The sequence below is a fragment of the Leishmania mexicana genome, chromosome 24 (genome assembly GCF_000234665.1).
Source record: "Leishmania mexicana MHOM/GT/2001/U1103 complete genome, chromosome 24".
Classification (NCBI taxonomy): domain Eukaryota; phylum Euglenozoa; class Kinetoplastea; order Trypanosomatida; family Trypanosomatidae; genus Leishmania; species Leishmania mexicana.
Genome location: NC_018328.1, coordinates 105309 through 121403, shown reverse-complemented (window position 1 = coordinate 121403; position 16095 = coordinate 105309). Strand labels below are relative to the sequence as shown.

The window sequence follows — 16095 nt, the reverse complement described above, 5'->3', positions numbered from 1 at the left end:
CAACTCGGTGGATGGAGATGCCCAGGAGCGGGTCTCGGACGACCCGAAGGAAAGAAGAGCGCACAGGGCGGGATGGGGCAAGGGGGTGGAGCTGCACCGCTCAACAGAGCTGTGGTGACGCATTTTGCGCTTGCAGTCCGATACTGAGGCCCCGCACAGGTAGCGCGTGTGCTGGTCTCCTCTGGAGCAGTGGACGAGAGAGAGAGAACACATGCGCACCGACGCAGCCTGCTGTTGGCACGGAAAGGGACAACATCAGCAACGCACTCCGCACCTGTCCATCGTCTACTGGGACACATCGTGGATGGACTGGGCGACGTAGGCCACATTTTCGGAGCTCAGTCCAGAAAATGCGATGCGACCGTTGCGCGTCAGGTAGACGCTGTACTTCTGCTGCAGCGCCATCACCTGCTCCTCCGTCAGCCCCGTCAGCGACATCATACCTACACCCTTCTCGAGGTACTCCCAGTCGCGTGTCGAACCACAGGCACGCAGCTGGGCCACTAGACGGTGCCGAACATCCTGCAGTCGGCTCGACATCTGGTTCAGCTCCGACTTCCACAACTCGCGCAGCTGCGGGGTCCGCAAAATCTCGTCTGCGATGCGAGCACCGAAGATGGGAGGGTTGCTGTACGTGGCGCGAATCGTCGACTGCAGCTGCGACAGGACATTCACCTTCTCCTTCTGCGTGGTGCAGCGGATGTGCAGGGCGCCAGTGCGATGCCCGTAGAGACCAAAGCTCTTTGCCAACGACTGGGCCACCAGGTACGTGGGGACCTCTTGCTGATTCAACGCGCGCAGGACGTAGGCATCGCGCTCGATGTCGCCCGTTGCAAAACCCTGGTATGCCATGTCGACAAACGGAATGAGATCGCTGCGGTGCATGACGGCTACAATCTGCTGCCATTCCTCTGGCGTGGGGTCGCACCCAGTCGGGTTGTGCGCGCAGGCGTGCAGCAGGACGACGGAGCCGGCGGGCAGCTGGCGCAGATAGTTGAGCATCGCATCGATGCTCAAGCGATGCGTCTTCAGGTCGTAGTACGGGTAATAGCTGGCCTCAAAGTTTAGATGCTGCAGGATATTCAGGTGATTCGGGTAGGAGGGGCTCGGGATGTGCAGCGTCGCGGTGCCGGAGCCACCAGAGGAGCGCTGCAGTAGCTGCACGCCAAGGTGTAGGGCACCGGTGCCACTAAGAGTCTGCGCCGAGGCGATGCGGTCCCCTTGAACGTCCAGCATCGGTTTTCCAAAGCATAGTCGCTGCACGCTATTCACGAAGGATGGCAGACCCGCGATGGGTGCGTAGTCCATCTGCATGTCGCGCTCTACAATGTGCGACATTGCCTTGCGCACAGACTCCAGCACAAAGGGCTTGTTCTGCTCATCACGGTAGACTCCGATGCAAAGGTTCACCTTGTTTGGACACATGTCTTTGGCGAAGTCCGCAGCAATGCCCATGATGGCATCTGGAGGCGCGCGCGGCACGCCCGAGAAGTAGCTCGTCGACCCAGCGCGGCGGCAGCTGACCGGAGCCAGGCCAGCACTGCTGGCCACGACGGCAGAAGAGCACAGGTGGCGAAGCATATGCGGGCAAACGGCTTATTGAATGCACGTATGTGCTGGATGTATGGACGTGTGGGTGTGTACGGGCTGTGATGTGTGTGTGTGGGTGTGTGGGTGTATGGGTGCACCTAAAGAACGAGGCGAGGAGGCAGGAGGGAGGGCGGTGTGGGGGAGGGAGATGGAGGATGGGGAGGGGGCCGAGAGGGGAGACACAAATCCCCACCAAAGGACAACACACGCGCGAGCACGCACGCCCGCAGGAAACAACAGAGGTGCAGCCATGCGCGACAGCGAAACTCGAACAACCTTCCACATGGCGAAGGAAAAGTTGGGCTGGGTGGCGAGCGGGCGGACGGCAGCAGCGGAGGACAGAGTTAGGGGTACGAGTTGAATGGGAGGTTCGCCGAGAGAGAGAGACAGACAGGCAGACATTGTGGCTCAGGCAATGCGTGTATCTGCGACTTTTTGATTGTGGCAGCAGAGGAGAGATGGCTGGCAAGGACGAGAAGGCCAACGCTACCTGACAGGGAATCGAAGTGGTGGTGCACCACTTCATGGAGAGAGAAGAAACGGGGGTGCAGCGGACGTGAGGTGCGGCAGAGGAGCGACAGCCAGAGTTCGGTTCTCAATGCGAGCAAGCAGAGCGACAACAGAGGTGCGTTTGTACAGAAGCGTCGAGGAGGAAAGGGGAGGAGGAGGAGGAGGGCTGACACGTCTCGCTTGAAACACAGAAAAGGAATAGGAGAAGGACAAGAACGCAAGAGAGGAGATGAAAGAGGCGGCAGTCGTGTGCGTGTGTGTGTGTGTGTGTGTGTGTGGTTTTTCCGTTCTTGCCATGCCCTCTCCGCGGCACTACACTGTGCCAGGCTACCTCACGGCAGCAGGGGGAAGCTGAAACAACAACAAAAAACACGAAAGTTTTGACGACGCGAAAACAAACAAAAAAGACGTTCGCGAGTGCCCGCATCGTTTTTCTTCTGTTTCTCAGCTTACGGTTTGTTACACGGAGCATCTGCGCGGACGCTTACGTGAACGTTCTCGTCGTTGTCGTCGACGGCGGTGATGAGTGTGCAGTGCGCAAGGGTGACGGAGATGTTCTCAGGCCTTTCTTCCTTCTCTTCCTCTGCACCGCCATGTTTCGGGGGCGGGGGGTGGTGGTGGGTGGGGTAGAGGACACGGCATTGTGATGGGATGGTTCACCTGTGTCAGCCCGAGTGCTCCTGCCGCGCACCCACGACGAAGCGTGAGGGTATGTGTTGATATGGAAGAGTGGATACGCGGGAGAAAGCTGAGGAGAGGGGAAGGAGCGCAGGAGGGAGAGCGGCCCTACGCGAAGGTGCGAGAAGGCCGAGGCGTTCTATGAATCCAGCGTGTTTGTGTGTCTAGGGGTGGCAAGGCGGACATAAGAAGAGCAGGGGTGTCAACGCGTCCAAGTAGAAGAGGGGGTGAGGGAGTGAGGAGACCGTGACGGGCTCCTTGCCGGCGGTCCCGGGCCAGCCGCATGCGCTTTTCCGCACTCCGCCATCTATATCTCGGCGCACACATTCCGCCGCGTCTTATTACTACGCTCGCCGGTCTCCATGGATCCTTCAGGTGGAGCTTTGGCCAGGTCTGCAAAACGCGTCCCACTAAGCGGTGACGGGAGTAAAGCCGCCGGGGCACTGGTCGAGCACAACTTCACTATCGTCTGTTTCTGGGAGAGAGCATGCACAGCCATGACGCTGCTTGAACGACGGGCCGTAAAACATCTCTTGAACCGTCGCGAGTGAGCTTACACATATTGGTGGGAGTCCTCTTGTCGCGCAGTCCGTATAGACAGTGCCACCCGCTCCAAGCCACTAGAGGGGGGAGGGGCGAAGTGAGTTGCCGGTATGCCTCGTGCCTCAAAACTAAAAACAAAAAAGGTTCAACGGACAAGCCGCATCCCGGCACGTGAACTGCAGCACAATGCAGAGGAAGATGCCAATGGCACTAAAAGGGAATGAGGCTACACTGAGAAATGATGAGCCTGGGAAGGTACAGTACAGCATGGTGGGACACGGCGGGGTGAAGTGCTTTGCAGCAGCACGTGGGTGTCACCAGCGCAGCGCATAACGTTCCCCTACAAATGCCGTGTCGTGTCGTGCAAGGACAACACAAGGAAGCAACAACAAGAGAGCTGGTCTTTGCGCACGCTCATCACTCAGCTCCCTGTGACTGAAGAAGCAACGGCAACGAGATAAGAAGATGAGTATGTGTCTGTGTATGTGGGTGGGGGGAGGGGGGAGGAGGTGGAAGAGAGAGAGAGGGGGGAAGGGGAGGGGGAAGGGGAGGGAAACACGGGATGCATTAACAGGAACGCCCCGTCTTATGGGGCGTATCCAAGAAAAAAGATATATCGAGAAGCGGGGAGGGGAGGAGGGAGGGCGGGCGGGAAAAGATGAAGAATAACACCCACCACCGACACACCCACACACACACACACAGACACCGAAACACTTATACAGAAGCTACATGTACATATAGATAGATGGACATGCACGGCTAAGGGGGAGGAGAGAGGGGCGTTATACATATACGTACATACCTATGGGAGACTGTGTTGGCGTTCGAATTGTGTGGGGAGGGACCACAACGCCTCACCCACTTTCGCCAGACATGTATTGCCGGCATAACGGCATACATAAAAGGGAGGGGAGGGGAGGGGAGAAGGTACCAAATTCCATCTATGTGTTCCCATCCGGCTGCCGCGCCCACAACCCGGACTGGCCCTTGGCCCGGTCTTGGCGTCTTCCTTGATGTAAACGTGCGTTTTCGTGTTCCGTTTTGACGGATCCTTGTTCAAAATGAGTTTTCAAGCCGCGCAGCACGCTCTAGACTCGCGGGGGGATGCGGCATGTCGAGGTGCCCTCCGTTGAGCTACTGCCCATTCTTTTGCCGCTCACCGTTTGGACAGATGTGTAGAGGCACCCGAAGCCGATATATATGTGCGCGAGGGGGGAGAAAATGTTGGAAGAGGGCGAGCTGGCGCCACCAGCAACCACGGACACGCCCACACACACAGGACATATCTCTGTGTCGGATCACGTAATCCGTATCCAGCATGGTCTATGAGCACGCCTACACGAGCACACACACTCACGAGACAAGTGTTTATACCGGTACTCCTGTACGCAGAAGATGGGAGATGAGACCAACCAACCAACCAAACAGGTTCGCTGCGAACACCAATGGCAGCGCAGCACACCTGCACGCAGCGACAAGTTCGACAGTGACTGCGTATAGATGTCAATGCGGCACCGGTGCTGAGAGGGTATCAGGGTATCGAATGCAGTTGTATCGATTGGGGGGAGGGGAGGGGAGGAAGCCCCGCCCATGGCGAACCTCACCCAGAAAGCCACAAGATGAAGGACCTCTTCTACCACCTCTACTCGCCTTCCCTTAATACCTACCCGCGGTGCATTCCCCTCCATGCACGCACACACTTACGGCGCAGGCCGCCCATCGAGAGCGCGCAACAGAGGGCCTGCCGCCTGGGAATGCCTACCTGTGCGTGTGTGCAGAGGAGGGCAGGCTGTCTGTCGACCTACGCTGATATGGTAAAGCAGCATCCGCTTCCTCCCTCCTGCACTCTTCTTTGACACGATTAGCTTCCCCTTGCGGAGAAGCGCGCGATACACCGGGCCTCTTCCGCCGCCGTCGCCGCCGCCGCCGCCAACCCTGTGGCCTCTATGCACACAGGAGAGAGAAACAAAACGTAGGCGAGGAGAGATGCGTGGGGCTCACTCGAAAACACACACAAACGATGGAAGGGCGGGGGGAGGGAGGTGCACGACATGGAAGGGGGATGTCGGCCATGCGGCCTGCACGCCCGCGACGCATACACATGAAAACAAAAGATAAATGAAACACTTTAACATAAGAAATGGCAGAAGAAACACCGAACAGAGGGAGAACATGTTAAGCAAGCGAGCAAGCAGTCGCACATCGCTACACCACGACAGAGTCTCTCCCCTTCGACAAGGCCACTGTCTGCCCCCCCCCTCCTCCCTCCTCCACGCGAAGAGTCGGGGTGGGGAGGGGGGAATTCAACGACAACCCTGACGCAGGAAGCGAGAATCCGTGGCCAGACACTGTGCCCTTGAGTACCCCCCGCCCACACAGTGTCACCCTCCACCTACCAAGAACGCACGGCTGCCTTGCAGGATGTTGCGCAGACACGTCTGCACCAATGCAACCCGCCGCCATACACGCACCACGTGAGGCGTGCGTAGCAAACACCTATCGCACGTGACGGCTTGTGAGCCAACTTCGGCTCTTCAACGCGCCCCTTCCGTGAAAGGGGTTCCCGCTACACTCCAGCTGCGACCTCCTATCAACAGCCCTGCCACAGGCCCCACCATCGGCGTCGTGCGAGGCAGCGGCACACACACGCGCACGTTACAGCAATGTGCGCCGGCTCAGTCACGGGTGCACGGCCCCTGCCTCAAGCCCTACCCCCACCATACCCGGTCCGCAGGTGGCGACCTGCTATGTTCCTCGGGATGACACTCACCCTCCCCACCAAATGGGCGGTGGGGTCCAGGCGAGATACGCTCGGGTCACGCACACGCACTGCCCATCACACAGATGGCACAAGCGTGGGCGCTGCAGCAGGAGGCACCGACGCAGCGCCGCCCCCCCTTCCTCCCCCAGGACCTGACCGCGGACATCAGCAGCGGCACAGCATCGCACTGGCCTCCCTGTGCCACAGGCGCCAGACCCTGTCGCGACCAGAGGTGGCTCGGCATTGGCAGAGACAGAGGTTGAGGGGCCGCTAGGCTCCCCCTACAGAGAGAGTGGGTGTGAGCTGGACCCTGTGATACTGCGCGCTGAGTTGTGTGCGCACCCCGCTTCAGGAGTAACTGAGCTTTCCGCATGCACACAACAACACGGGCGCTGCATCAACACATGCAAGTAGGGCTACCGCCCACTGAGAAACACTGATGCGTCTCCCCTCCCCTATCCGTCGCTCAGCTCGAGGAGCTGTTACTTCTTGAGGGCGTACATGGTGGTGGAGGTGAGCACAAGGAGGGAGCCCATCAGAAACGACCCGTTCAGCGGCGTGTGGAACAGATACACGGACGCCGTGCCGCTCAGCACAATCGCGAACGCCGTCGAGAACGACTTGACGATGTTGTCGCAGTAGCGCACCACCAGAGCCACAAGAATCCCGCCAATTGCCTGCAGCACCACCAGGAACCACACCAGCCCGGTGAAGCCGTCGAAGAACGTGCTTGCGAACTCATCAACCCCGCCCGCCCCCTCTTCCGGCTGAAAGATCTCGCACAGGAACACAATGAAGAAGTACACGACGGAGAAGAACGCGAGATGGGTGTTGCGCGCCGACAGGTGAAACTGGCTGCCGCGCTTCTTCACCACGAACTCCATGAATACACCGGAGAACGCGCTCAGGAAGCCGCCAGCGAGCGCAGCCAGCGTACCCTCCATTGACCACGTGCTGGAGGTCTTTTCGGTCGCCGCAGCGTTCTCCATCTCTGATCGTGCAGCGTCGTCTGCCTTACTGGTTGTTATATCCGCTCGCGCGCTCTGCGCACCCATCTGTGCCAGCGTGATGCCAAACATCAGCGCCACCAGCGCGCCCCACCGGATCGGCGAGAGACGGAAGTCCAGCACGACCCGCATCATCACCGCCAGGAAGAGGATGCGCACCTGGTACAGGACCTGAAACACGGTCGGGTCCAACAGCTTCAGGGAGTAGATGAGCAGCAGCCCCTGGATAGCGTAGACGATGGCGGGCACAATCATGAGCAGTGTCTCCTTGTACTTGTGGTCCAGCCCGATGGCATGGCGCATGCGGCTCAGAAATACACCGGCGAACCTCCTTCGGGCAAACAGAACCCGCAGCGGGACGGCGTGATCGGGGGATTCGGCATCCATGTCCTCTATGACGTCGTCGAGATTGTGCGAGAGCTGACACGACGCATCCGCGATCGATTTGGGTGTCTCGGCAAATGTCGCGATATTGCTCCGCCCGGAACCCTCAACTAGCAACGCCGCCGTTGGTGTGGTGACTGCGTCGGCAGAACAGCGCTCCTGTTGCATTGCCCGCGCCTCGTCCAGGGCGCACCACAGGAGAGATAGAAAGAGCTTCACCAACTCCGTCGTGGCGAGAAAGTGCGAAGCCTTGAAGGTGACCGTACGCACCTCCTCCTCGTCCGTTTCTACACCGCCAGCAGCCAGCGGGTACTCTTTCCCCTGCTGCTGTGAATAGCTTATCAAGACCAGATATCCAGCGTTCTGCACCGCGAGCAGCACCAGCGCCATGGCATTGAAGTTGAGCACGTAGCGCCGCACCCACAGTGGCGAAGGAAAGCTGGCCATGTCGACGCTGCAGTGGTGGTGGTGTGACGTCCTAGAGCGGGAGGAGCGGCAGACGAAATGTTTCTTGAGAGATTCGTCAGAGCAGGCGTGGGCGGTGGAGGGCGAGAGAGGCGTTGAGGGGGAGAGCGTGTGGGGAGGTGCAGGCGAGACACGCCGTTTGCGCAGACACGGGGAGGGGAGGGGAAGACACCCGTCGCATCGACCCGCATTCGGCGGTGCCGCTTCACGCGGGTGGCCTTAGACCCTTCGGACGCTTGGCGCCGTATATGCATGCGTCATATTCTGGGGCGACTAACAGACAAAGTGGTGCGTTAGGGGCTCGGCTCGCGATGGGGGCGGGGAGGGGCGAGAACAGCGAGAGGCGCGGCAAGGGCGGGCAGCGCGACCCTTGCGCACTGTGGCACACCAAACAAACACAGCTGCTCTTCCATCCGTACACTCTGCCATCGCGCACAGCGCATCCAACGGACGCAGACACGCGACCACAGCGCGCCACCTCTGCGGCCGCCCCACAGCCACATCCTGGGCGTCTCGGACGAACCGTCTGCCGTCGAATCGGGCCATGCGCCTGGCGCGCTGCTCGTCGCCAGGCAGAGGCTCACGTGTGGACGGTGCGCCTCGATATAGGCGGACCGCGTCTGTCGTGCGCGTGACAGGGAGTGTCGGCTTGGCGTTGGCTCTTCTGGCGGTGCAGACGTCGCAAGCTCGTCAGCGTCGCCGTCGTGCGCCAGCTCACGGCAGCCAAAGACAGGCGGACATGAGGCGCGCGCGGCGGGCCCGCAGCGCCACGAATGGTGGCCAAGCGCGCCGCGAGGAGGGTGCGCCAGCCTCTAAGCACCGACCACGCGTGGCCCTCTGCGTCGTGGCTGGTCAAGTTGTCCGCGTCGCGGGGCATGCCCCAGCTCCGCGGCGCCACATTCAGCGCGATGGCAGCAAGCAAGGGGGCCGCAGCCTCCTGTCGCTGCACCGATGCGTGCATGGTGGCTAGGGGGCGGTGCGGCCGCACCTGGCTTGATGTCTGCCTGTGCCGCACCCTCGGCCCACGGCGAGCGAGGGAGCTCCGCCACGCGGGGGACTTGCCGCCGGCATTTCTTCGTCTGGGGGAGGGGGGGGTGCACCCGCAGCCCACCGGGAAGCAATGCGTTGGTGCACGTGCGCGGCACCGCACTGGGTCGATGCTTGCACACCCGTGTGGTACCTTGCAAAACACTGTGACATCACCGTCATCCAGCGTGTGCGCATCATTTGCTGAATGCGCAAACTCGACACCCTGTGCGACGGCGTAGGGATAAGGACGGGTTCGGCGAAGAGCAACGATGGAGTTGAAGCTCCGTAGATGGGCCTCCTCGATGAGGTGTTGCTGTTCGCTGCGTGTCTTTGGTGGTGCCAGCTATGACTGCGACTGCCCCGGTTCGAAGGTGCTCAAGAGGGCTTGCGCGGCGTTTAGCGAGCACTGTCGCACCAAGCGGTGGTGCCGTAGAGAAATGTCAATGCGGAAGGTGCCATGTAGAACGGGCGGAGGCAACCCGCCCTCCCTTTGGCAGGTCGAGGCGCAGTCGCTGTATTTATTTCGGCCATTTATGCACCGTGTCGGCAACGCAGCGCACCGGCTGGGCGTCTACGCCGAGGAGGGCGCGCCTTGTTTCGGGTGCGCACTCAGCTCCGCAAACCGCTCCAGTTTCCAGCGTTCTCTCTTCCGCGGGGCACACTGCCGCATGGCTTATATGGCAACCATGTCTGTAGAGAGTGCCGGGAGTGTGAGGTCATCCGCGCAGACAGCGTGGTGCGGCCCGGGGATTTTGCTGAGCTTCACACCCAGCGAGCCCGCTACAATGAAGACAGGGGCATACAGCTCACCCTTCTGGGACTCGGCGTGCAAGCTTGGCCATCACCGCTCTTGTCTTGCGAAGGCGAACACGGGTGCGACAATCGTCCACGGGATCTATGATCTCGCGGACAAAGTAGGGACTTTATGCTGCACTTTTCCAGCGCCACGAAAGCGACCGCGTTCTAGCGGGTCGAACGCGAGAGCGAAGTCCGCGAGCACTGCTCCTGTCTTGGGTCCTGACTGGCGCCGTTATACTCTGCGAATAGGCGAGTCCACAGCGTCCACGGTGGAGCTGTGAGGGCGGAAGCCAGAGTGCTATGGTTAAAGCCTGCTTTCCCGATGGTCGCGCAGTCATCGCGAGACCAGTCGCTCCAGTAACTTCCAAGGGTTAGGGTTAGGGTCAGGGTCACAGGGGCCGGAGGACGTAGGATCATCACCAGGCATGTGTGGTCATAGGAAGGACCCCATGGGCCACTCTATCCGTCTAGGAGGACTGCAGGGGGCGGCAGCGCTCTCGTAAAGACCTTTACCTGAGCTCTCTTGCCGTGTACTGGTAGGACCTTGACGTTGTCACAGAGAGCGTCGTCACGCCCGGGGCGGAGCCGCAGTGAGCTTCATCAAGCCCACCATGCGCTCACCCCTCGTCCTAAGAGGTTTGAAAGGCGTGGCGCCGAGGTCTCGGTGGCACACGGGGGGGGGTGGCGGGGCTGCCGGATGTCGCTTGAACCTTTGTTGGCGCATCGTCAGCAGTCCGTTGGCCTGCTCTCTCGCACTGAAGTGGCGGTCGTCCTGTCTCACTGCTGGTTTGTGCGGTGCGTGTGCGGACATGGACAGCCTGGATGCTTGCCCGCGATGGAAAGCTGCTGGAGGTGAGGGCGCTGTGGGGCTCTATCCATCCTCCCAAAAAACTCCCCGTTCAAGCTCGCTGATGGCCATATGCCAGAGAGGGCAATGCCCTGGCGACGCGCGGGACTGCCTTCTCACGAGCGACTTCCAGTCGCCTCAGCTATAGACGGCTTCACCAGGAGAGCGGCCTTTTCTGGCGGTCTTCGCTACTAGTATAGACATCAAACCTGCCTTATCCTAGCGGGATACTACGTAGCTTGCGTATGTGGGGTGTGGTGGCGGTGGGTGCGGCTGCATGGTCGATTCACCGTCCCTCCCCGGCGCGCTTTCGGCTTGTCCTTGTTGTGGAGGTCAGCACGGCGCCGTGATACTCGCGAATCTTCACTTCTCTGCGGCTGTGGTGGGCACGGTCTTTTCGGACTGACTTGCCAACCACGGCGCGGTGTCGTTTTCAGTTCGCTTGGGGAAAGGAGCACACTGGGGTGCCAGCCATCAATGGGGGCACCGGGCCATATCTCTCCCCGAAGCGGACAGTGAGCGCGACCACACACTGGCCATTCTGCTCCGTGATGACGGGGACACAATCTTACATGAGGCAGACGAGCGCCAGGGTGCCGTCTCCGGGGCCCCGTCTGCGCTGGGCCATGCCGAGGTGTCGTTAGCGCCTGTGCATGTCACGTAGTTGTGACTGGCCCAGTTTCTTTTTTTTAGCGGTGGCCTCAGCTCGGCCGGGTCGTCTTTCCGTACTCCACAGCGGGTGGTGCGGGCCGGTGTCCGTCCCGAAAGTGTGAGGAGTGGCTGCGACATTGCTTGGCATCTCATCGAGAACTCCCTGCGTCTAGTAAGGTCACCGCCGCAAAGTCAGACCGCCACTGCGGCAACCAAGTCTCTGAGACCGAGGAGAGGGCACAAAGCCGTATCCCTGTCCTGCGGTGTGCGCCCCGAGACGCAACAGCGGTGCGTCTCCTCCATCGCTACACCGCCATGGTGACCACCAGAGGGGATCAAACGCCTTGCAGGGGGTGTCCGTATGGAATGCCTCGCTTGCAGAGCACAGGCCTGTATCGAGGATGCTTCAAGGAGGCGGGCCGATCAACACCGCGCAACGTCGACCAGCCCACGGCGATTGCAGTGCGTGCAGGGCGGGCGAGGACCAGGATCACGTTCAGCACAACAGCAACATCGCTAAAGCACGAAAAAAAAGGAAGATAGATATATATGTATCTTGAACCGCCGGCACGACTCGTAGTGAGCTGGTCCAAAAATGACGACGGCCGCGAGTCTTTTCGGCTCCGCGGCAGCGGCTGCATGGCCCTCCCCTCCCTCCCACCCCCCACACACAGAGTGGATGCTACACTCCGACTACCACGCTGAGATGCCCTTCTCCCTCCCCCCGACACCATCTGAGAGTGAAAGAAAAGAGACAAACGTCCACGAGAACAAGACAAAATACGGAACAAGGCGGCTGGAGATGAGATGAAGGCGATGCCCTCGCATTGTTGGGCGGGCGGGGGGTGGGGGTGGGGGAGGAGGGGGAGAAGGGGGGAAGGGGGGGGCGAGCGTATTGAGAGAGATACGCATACATTGGGAAAGCGAGCGGCAGCGGTAAAATCCGCGATGCCGGAAAAATGCCGAGACGGAGAAGACGCCCATTTCCAGCAAGAAGCCATACACACACACACACACACACACACACACACACACACAAAAAAAAACAAAATAGAAGGAAAACGTGAAGGGCGTGAGGGGAGGGATGGGGGGAGAGGGAGGGAGGCCCTACATCGACAGTCAACCGCGGAAAGCAGCCCCCCTCCCTCCTCCTCCTCCTCGCATGCCGAATCAAATAGCGAATAACTCCACACAGAGCAGCGCTAAAAGTGATGCGTGCGTGTGCGTGTGTGTGTGTGTGTGCGTTGGTCTGTTTGCCCTACGCAGCGTCCCCGACACGTGCGCAACATATCCACGAGGGAGAGAGAGAGGTGCGCGTCAGGCAACACGCACACACACGAGCCAAATCGGCGCGCCGGTGATCAGGAAGCAGTGGTATGGATGCGAGCGCATCCAACACGTGGAGCAGTCGAAACAGCGAAAACAACGGCACCGAGGGCAACAACAAACACGGAGAGAGAGGAGCGAGTGGGCGTGGAGCCGGAGGTACTGCACACAGATACACACGCGCAAAATAGGAATAAAAATAAACGGCCTCCGTTCACGCGCACATTCTTAGATACCACCACCAGACATGCATACAGAGGGACACAAAGAGCGAGTGGGTTGGTGCTGAATAGCGCTGCGTGGGAGGCGGGGAGGGGGGAGGGAGCTGAGCTAAGACTCCAGAGAGTAAGAAAGCGTAATGAATACGAAGAAAAACGACACGCTCCTCACGACTTGTCGTCATTCACAGTCTCCCCCTCGCGCACCCAACGCACCGCGCCAACGGCGATGTCACGCACGTACGCACGCAGGCACATGACGCCTGAAACGGCGACGGCGCGCTATCAGGGAGCGAGAGAGAGAGAGAGAGACAGCTTGCCGGAGACAGACGACACACACACACAAAGAGCACAGATGCAACGATGCGCAGCCATTTGTTTTTCCTCTTTACATTCGCCAGGCGTCCACGTAGAGCACTGCAACGCGCATTACACTGCAGAGAAGGAGCCTCCGTATTCCCACCGCAAGACACACACACACAATGTACATGTACATGCACATGAGCCCACGAACAGACTCCCCTACAGTGTGGGGTCCCCCTGAGCTGCCTTCACTCACTCATAGTGTACATGGTGATGGAGGTGAGCACAAGGAGGGAGCCCATCAGAAACGACCCGTTCAGCGGCGTGTGGAACAGATACACGGACGCCGTGCCGCTCAGCACAATCGCGAACGCCGTCGAGAACGACTTGACGATGTTGTCGCAGTAGCGCACCACCAGAGCCACAAGAATCCCGCCAATTGCCTGCAGCACCACCAGGAACCACACCAGCCCGGTGAAGCCGTCGAAGAACGTGCTTGCGAACTCATCAACCCCGCCCGCCCCCTCTTCCGGCTGAAAGATCTCGCACAGGAACACAATGAAGAAGTACACGACGGAGAAGAACGCGAGATGGGTGTTGCGCGCCGACAGGTGAAACTGGCTGCCGCGCTTCTTCACCACGAACTCCATGAATACACCGGAGAACGCGCTCAGGAAGCCGCCAGCGAGCGCAGCCAGCGTACCCTCCATTGACCACGTGCTGGAGGTCTTTTCGGTCGCCGCAGCGTTCTCCATCTCTGATCGTGCAGCGTCGTCTGCCTTACTGGTTGTTATATCCGCTCGCGCGCTCTGCGCACCCATCTGTGCCAGCGTGATGCCAAACATCAGCGCCACCAGCGCGCCCCACCGGATCGGCGAGAGACGGAAGTCCAGCACGACCCGCATCATCACCGCCAGGAAGAGGATGCGCACCTGGTACAGGACCTGAAACACGGTCGGGTCCAACAGCTTCAGGGAGTAGATGAGCAGCAGCCCCTGGATAGCGTAGACGATGGCGGGCACAATCATGAGCAGTGTCTCCTTGTACTTGTGGTCCAGCCCGATGGCATGGCGCATGCGGCTCAGAAATACACCGGCGAACCTCCTTCGGGCAAACAGAACCCGCAGCGGGACCGTAGTTGCCGTTGGTTCAGCAGCCCCCCCTAACGCCACTTCCAGATCCTTCGTTAGCTTCTTGCTCGCCTGCAGTGTCTCACAACCACTGACGTAGATTGGCGTGGGCCCTTGAGATGATGACCAGTTCTCTAAGGACGAGCTGACAGACGCGTCTTCATCACGTATGAGGAAGATGCTCGCTTCAGACGACTTGGCTGCCTTGCTCGTACCGTCGCTGCTGCCATGGAGGAGCGGTGGTGACTCGGCGTCTTTCTGCATCTCGAGCAGGACATGAACGCTGCACCAGGCAATGGAGATGACGAGCTTTAGGATCTCGCCGGTGGCCATGAAATGAGACCCGGCAAATGCTTTTAGCGGCCTCATCCCTGCGTGTGCTGCCTCCCGATTAGAAGCTGCAATCCGCTGCTGAATGTATCCCATCAAGATTATAAAACCGGCGTTCTGCACCGCGAGCAGCACCAGCGCCATGGCATTGAAGTTGAGCACGTAGCGCCGCACCCACAGTGGCGAAGGAAAGCTGGCCATGTCGACGCTGCAGTGGTGGTGGTGTGACGTCCTAGAGCGGGAGGAGCGGCAGACGAAATGTTTCTTGAGAGATTCGTCAGAGCAGGCGTGGGCGGTGGAGGGCGAGAGAGGCGTTGAGGGGGAGAGCGTGTGGGGAGGTGCAGGCGAGACACGCCGTTTGCGCGGACACGAGGAGGGGAGGGGAAGACACCCGTCGCATCGACCCGCATTCGGCGGTGCCGCTTCACGCGGGTGGCCTTGGAGACCCTTCGGACGCTTGGCGCCGTATATGCATGCGCCATATTCTGGGGCGACTAACAGACAAAGTGGTGCGTTAGGGGCTCGGCTCGCGATGGGGGCGGGGAGGGGCGAGAACAGCGAGAGGCGCGGCAAGGGCGGGCAGCGCGACCCTTGCGCACTGTGGCACACCAAACAAATACAGCTGCTCTTCCATCCGTACACTCTGCCACCGCGCACAGCGCATCCAACGGACGCAGACACGCGACCACAGCGCGCCACCTCTGCGGCCGCCCCACAGCCACATCCTGGGCGTCTCGGACGAACCGTCTGCCGTCGAATCGGGCCATGCGCCTGGCGCGCTGCTCGTCGCCAGGCAGAGGCTCACGTGTGGACGGTGCGCCTCGATATAGGCGGACCGCGTCTGTCGTGCGCGTGACAGGGAGTGTCGGCTTGGCGTTGGCTCTTCTGGCGGTGCAGACGTCGCAAGCTCGTCAGCGTCGCCGTCGTGCGCCAGCTCACGGCGGCCAAAGACAGGCGGACATGAGGCGCGCGCGGCGGGCCCGCAGCGCCACGAATGGTGGCCAAGCGCGCCGCGAGGAGGGTGCGCCAGCCCCTAAGCACCGACCACGCGTGGCCCTCTGCGTCGTGGCTGGTCAAGTTGTCCGCGTCGCGGGGCATGCCCCAGCTCCGCGGCGCCACATTCAGCGCGATGGCAGCAAGCAAGGGGGCCGCAGCCTCCTGTCGCTGCACCGATGCGTGCATGGTGGCTAGGGGGCGGTGCGGCCGCACCTGGCTTGATGTCTGCCTGTGCCGCACCCTCGGCCCACGGCGAGCGAGGGAGCTCCGCCACGCGGGGGACTTGCCGCCGGCATTTCTTCGTCTGGGGGAGGGGGGGGGGTGCACCCGCAGCCCACCGGGAAGCAATGCGTTGGTGCACGTGCGCGGCTGCTGCGCACAAGGGAGGGAAACCACCCTCGTATTGGTCACCGGTACGTTGTCAAGGACGAGCTAGAAGGAGGCGCCACAGGCGTGGGGGCGAGACATGCATTTCGTGCTCGGGGTGAACACGGACGTGGACGGAAGGGTTGGAGGATTTTGGAGG

At 60.6% G+C, this 16095-nt stretch overlaps 3 protein-coding genes across 3 annotated transcripts; all 3 read right to left on the bottom strand.

The window, feature by feature from the left end:
* Window positions 1-285: 285 nt before the first annotated feature.
* LMXM_24_0370 (putative aspartate aminotransferase) lies at window positions 286-1581 on the bottom strand (the record flags this gene model as incomplete). Its single annotated transcript, XM_003875800.1, has 1 exon — window positions 286-1581. The coding sequence occupies one exon, from the start codon at window positions 1579-1581 to the stop codon at window positions 286-288; it is 1296 nt and encodes a 431-aa protein (XP_003875849.1).
* Window positions 1582-6567: 4986 nt separating this feature from the next.
* Window positions 6568-7923, bottom strand: LMXM_24_0365 (putative CMP-sialic acid transporter; the record flags this gene model as incomplete). The annotated part of the gene is made up of 1 exon (XM_003875799.1): window positions 6568-7923. The coding sequence occupies one exon, from the start codon at window positions 7921-7923 to the stop codon at window positions 6568-6570; it is 1356 nt and encodes a 451-aa protein (XP_003875848.1).
* A 5438-nt stretch (window positions 7924-13361) lies between these two features.
* On the bottom strand, window positions 13362-14774 carry LMXM_24_0360 (putative UDP-galactose transporter; the record flags this gene model as incomplete). Its single annotated transcript, XM_003875798.1, has 1 exon — window positions 13362-14774. One exon carries the CDS (start codon window positions 14772-14774, stop codon window positions 13362-13364), a length of 1413 nt encoding a protein of 470 aa, XP_003875847.1.
* Window positions 14775-16095: the final 1321 nt, after the last annotated feature.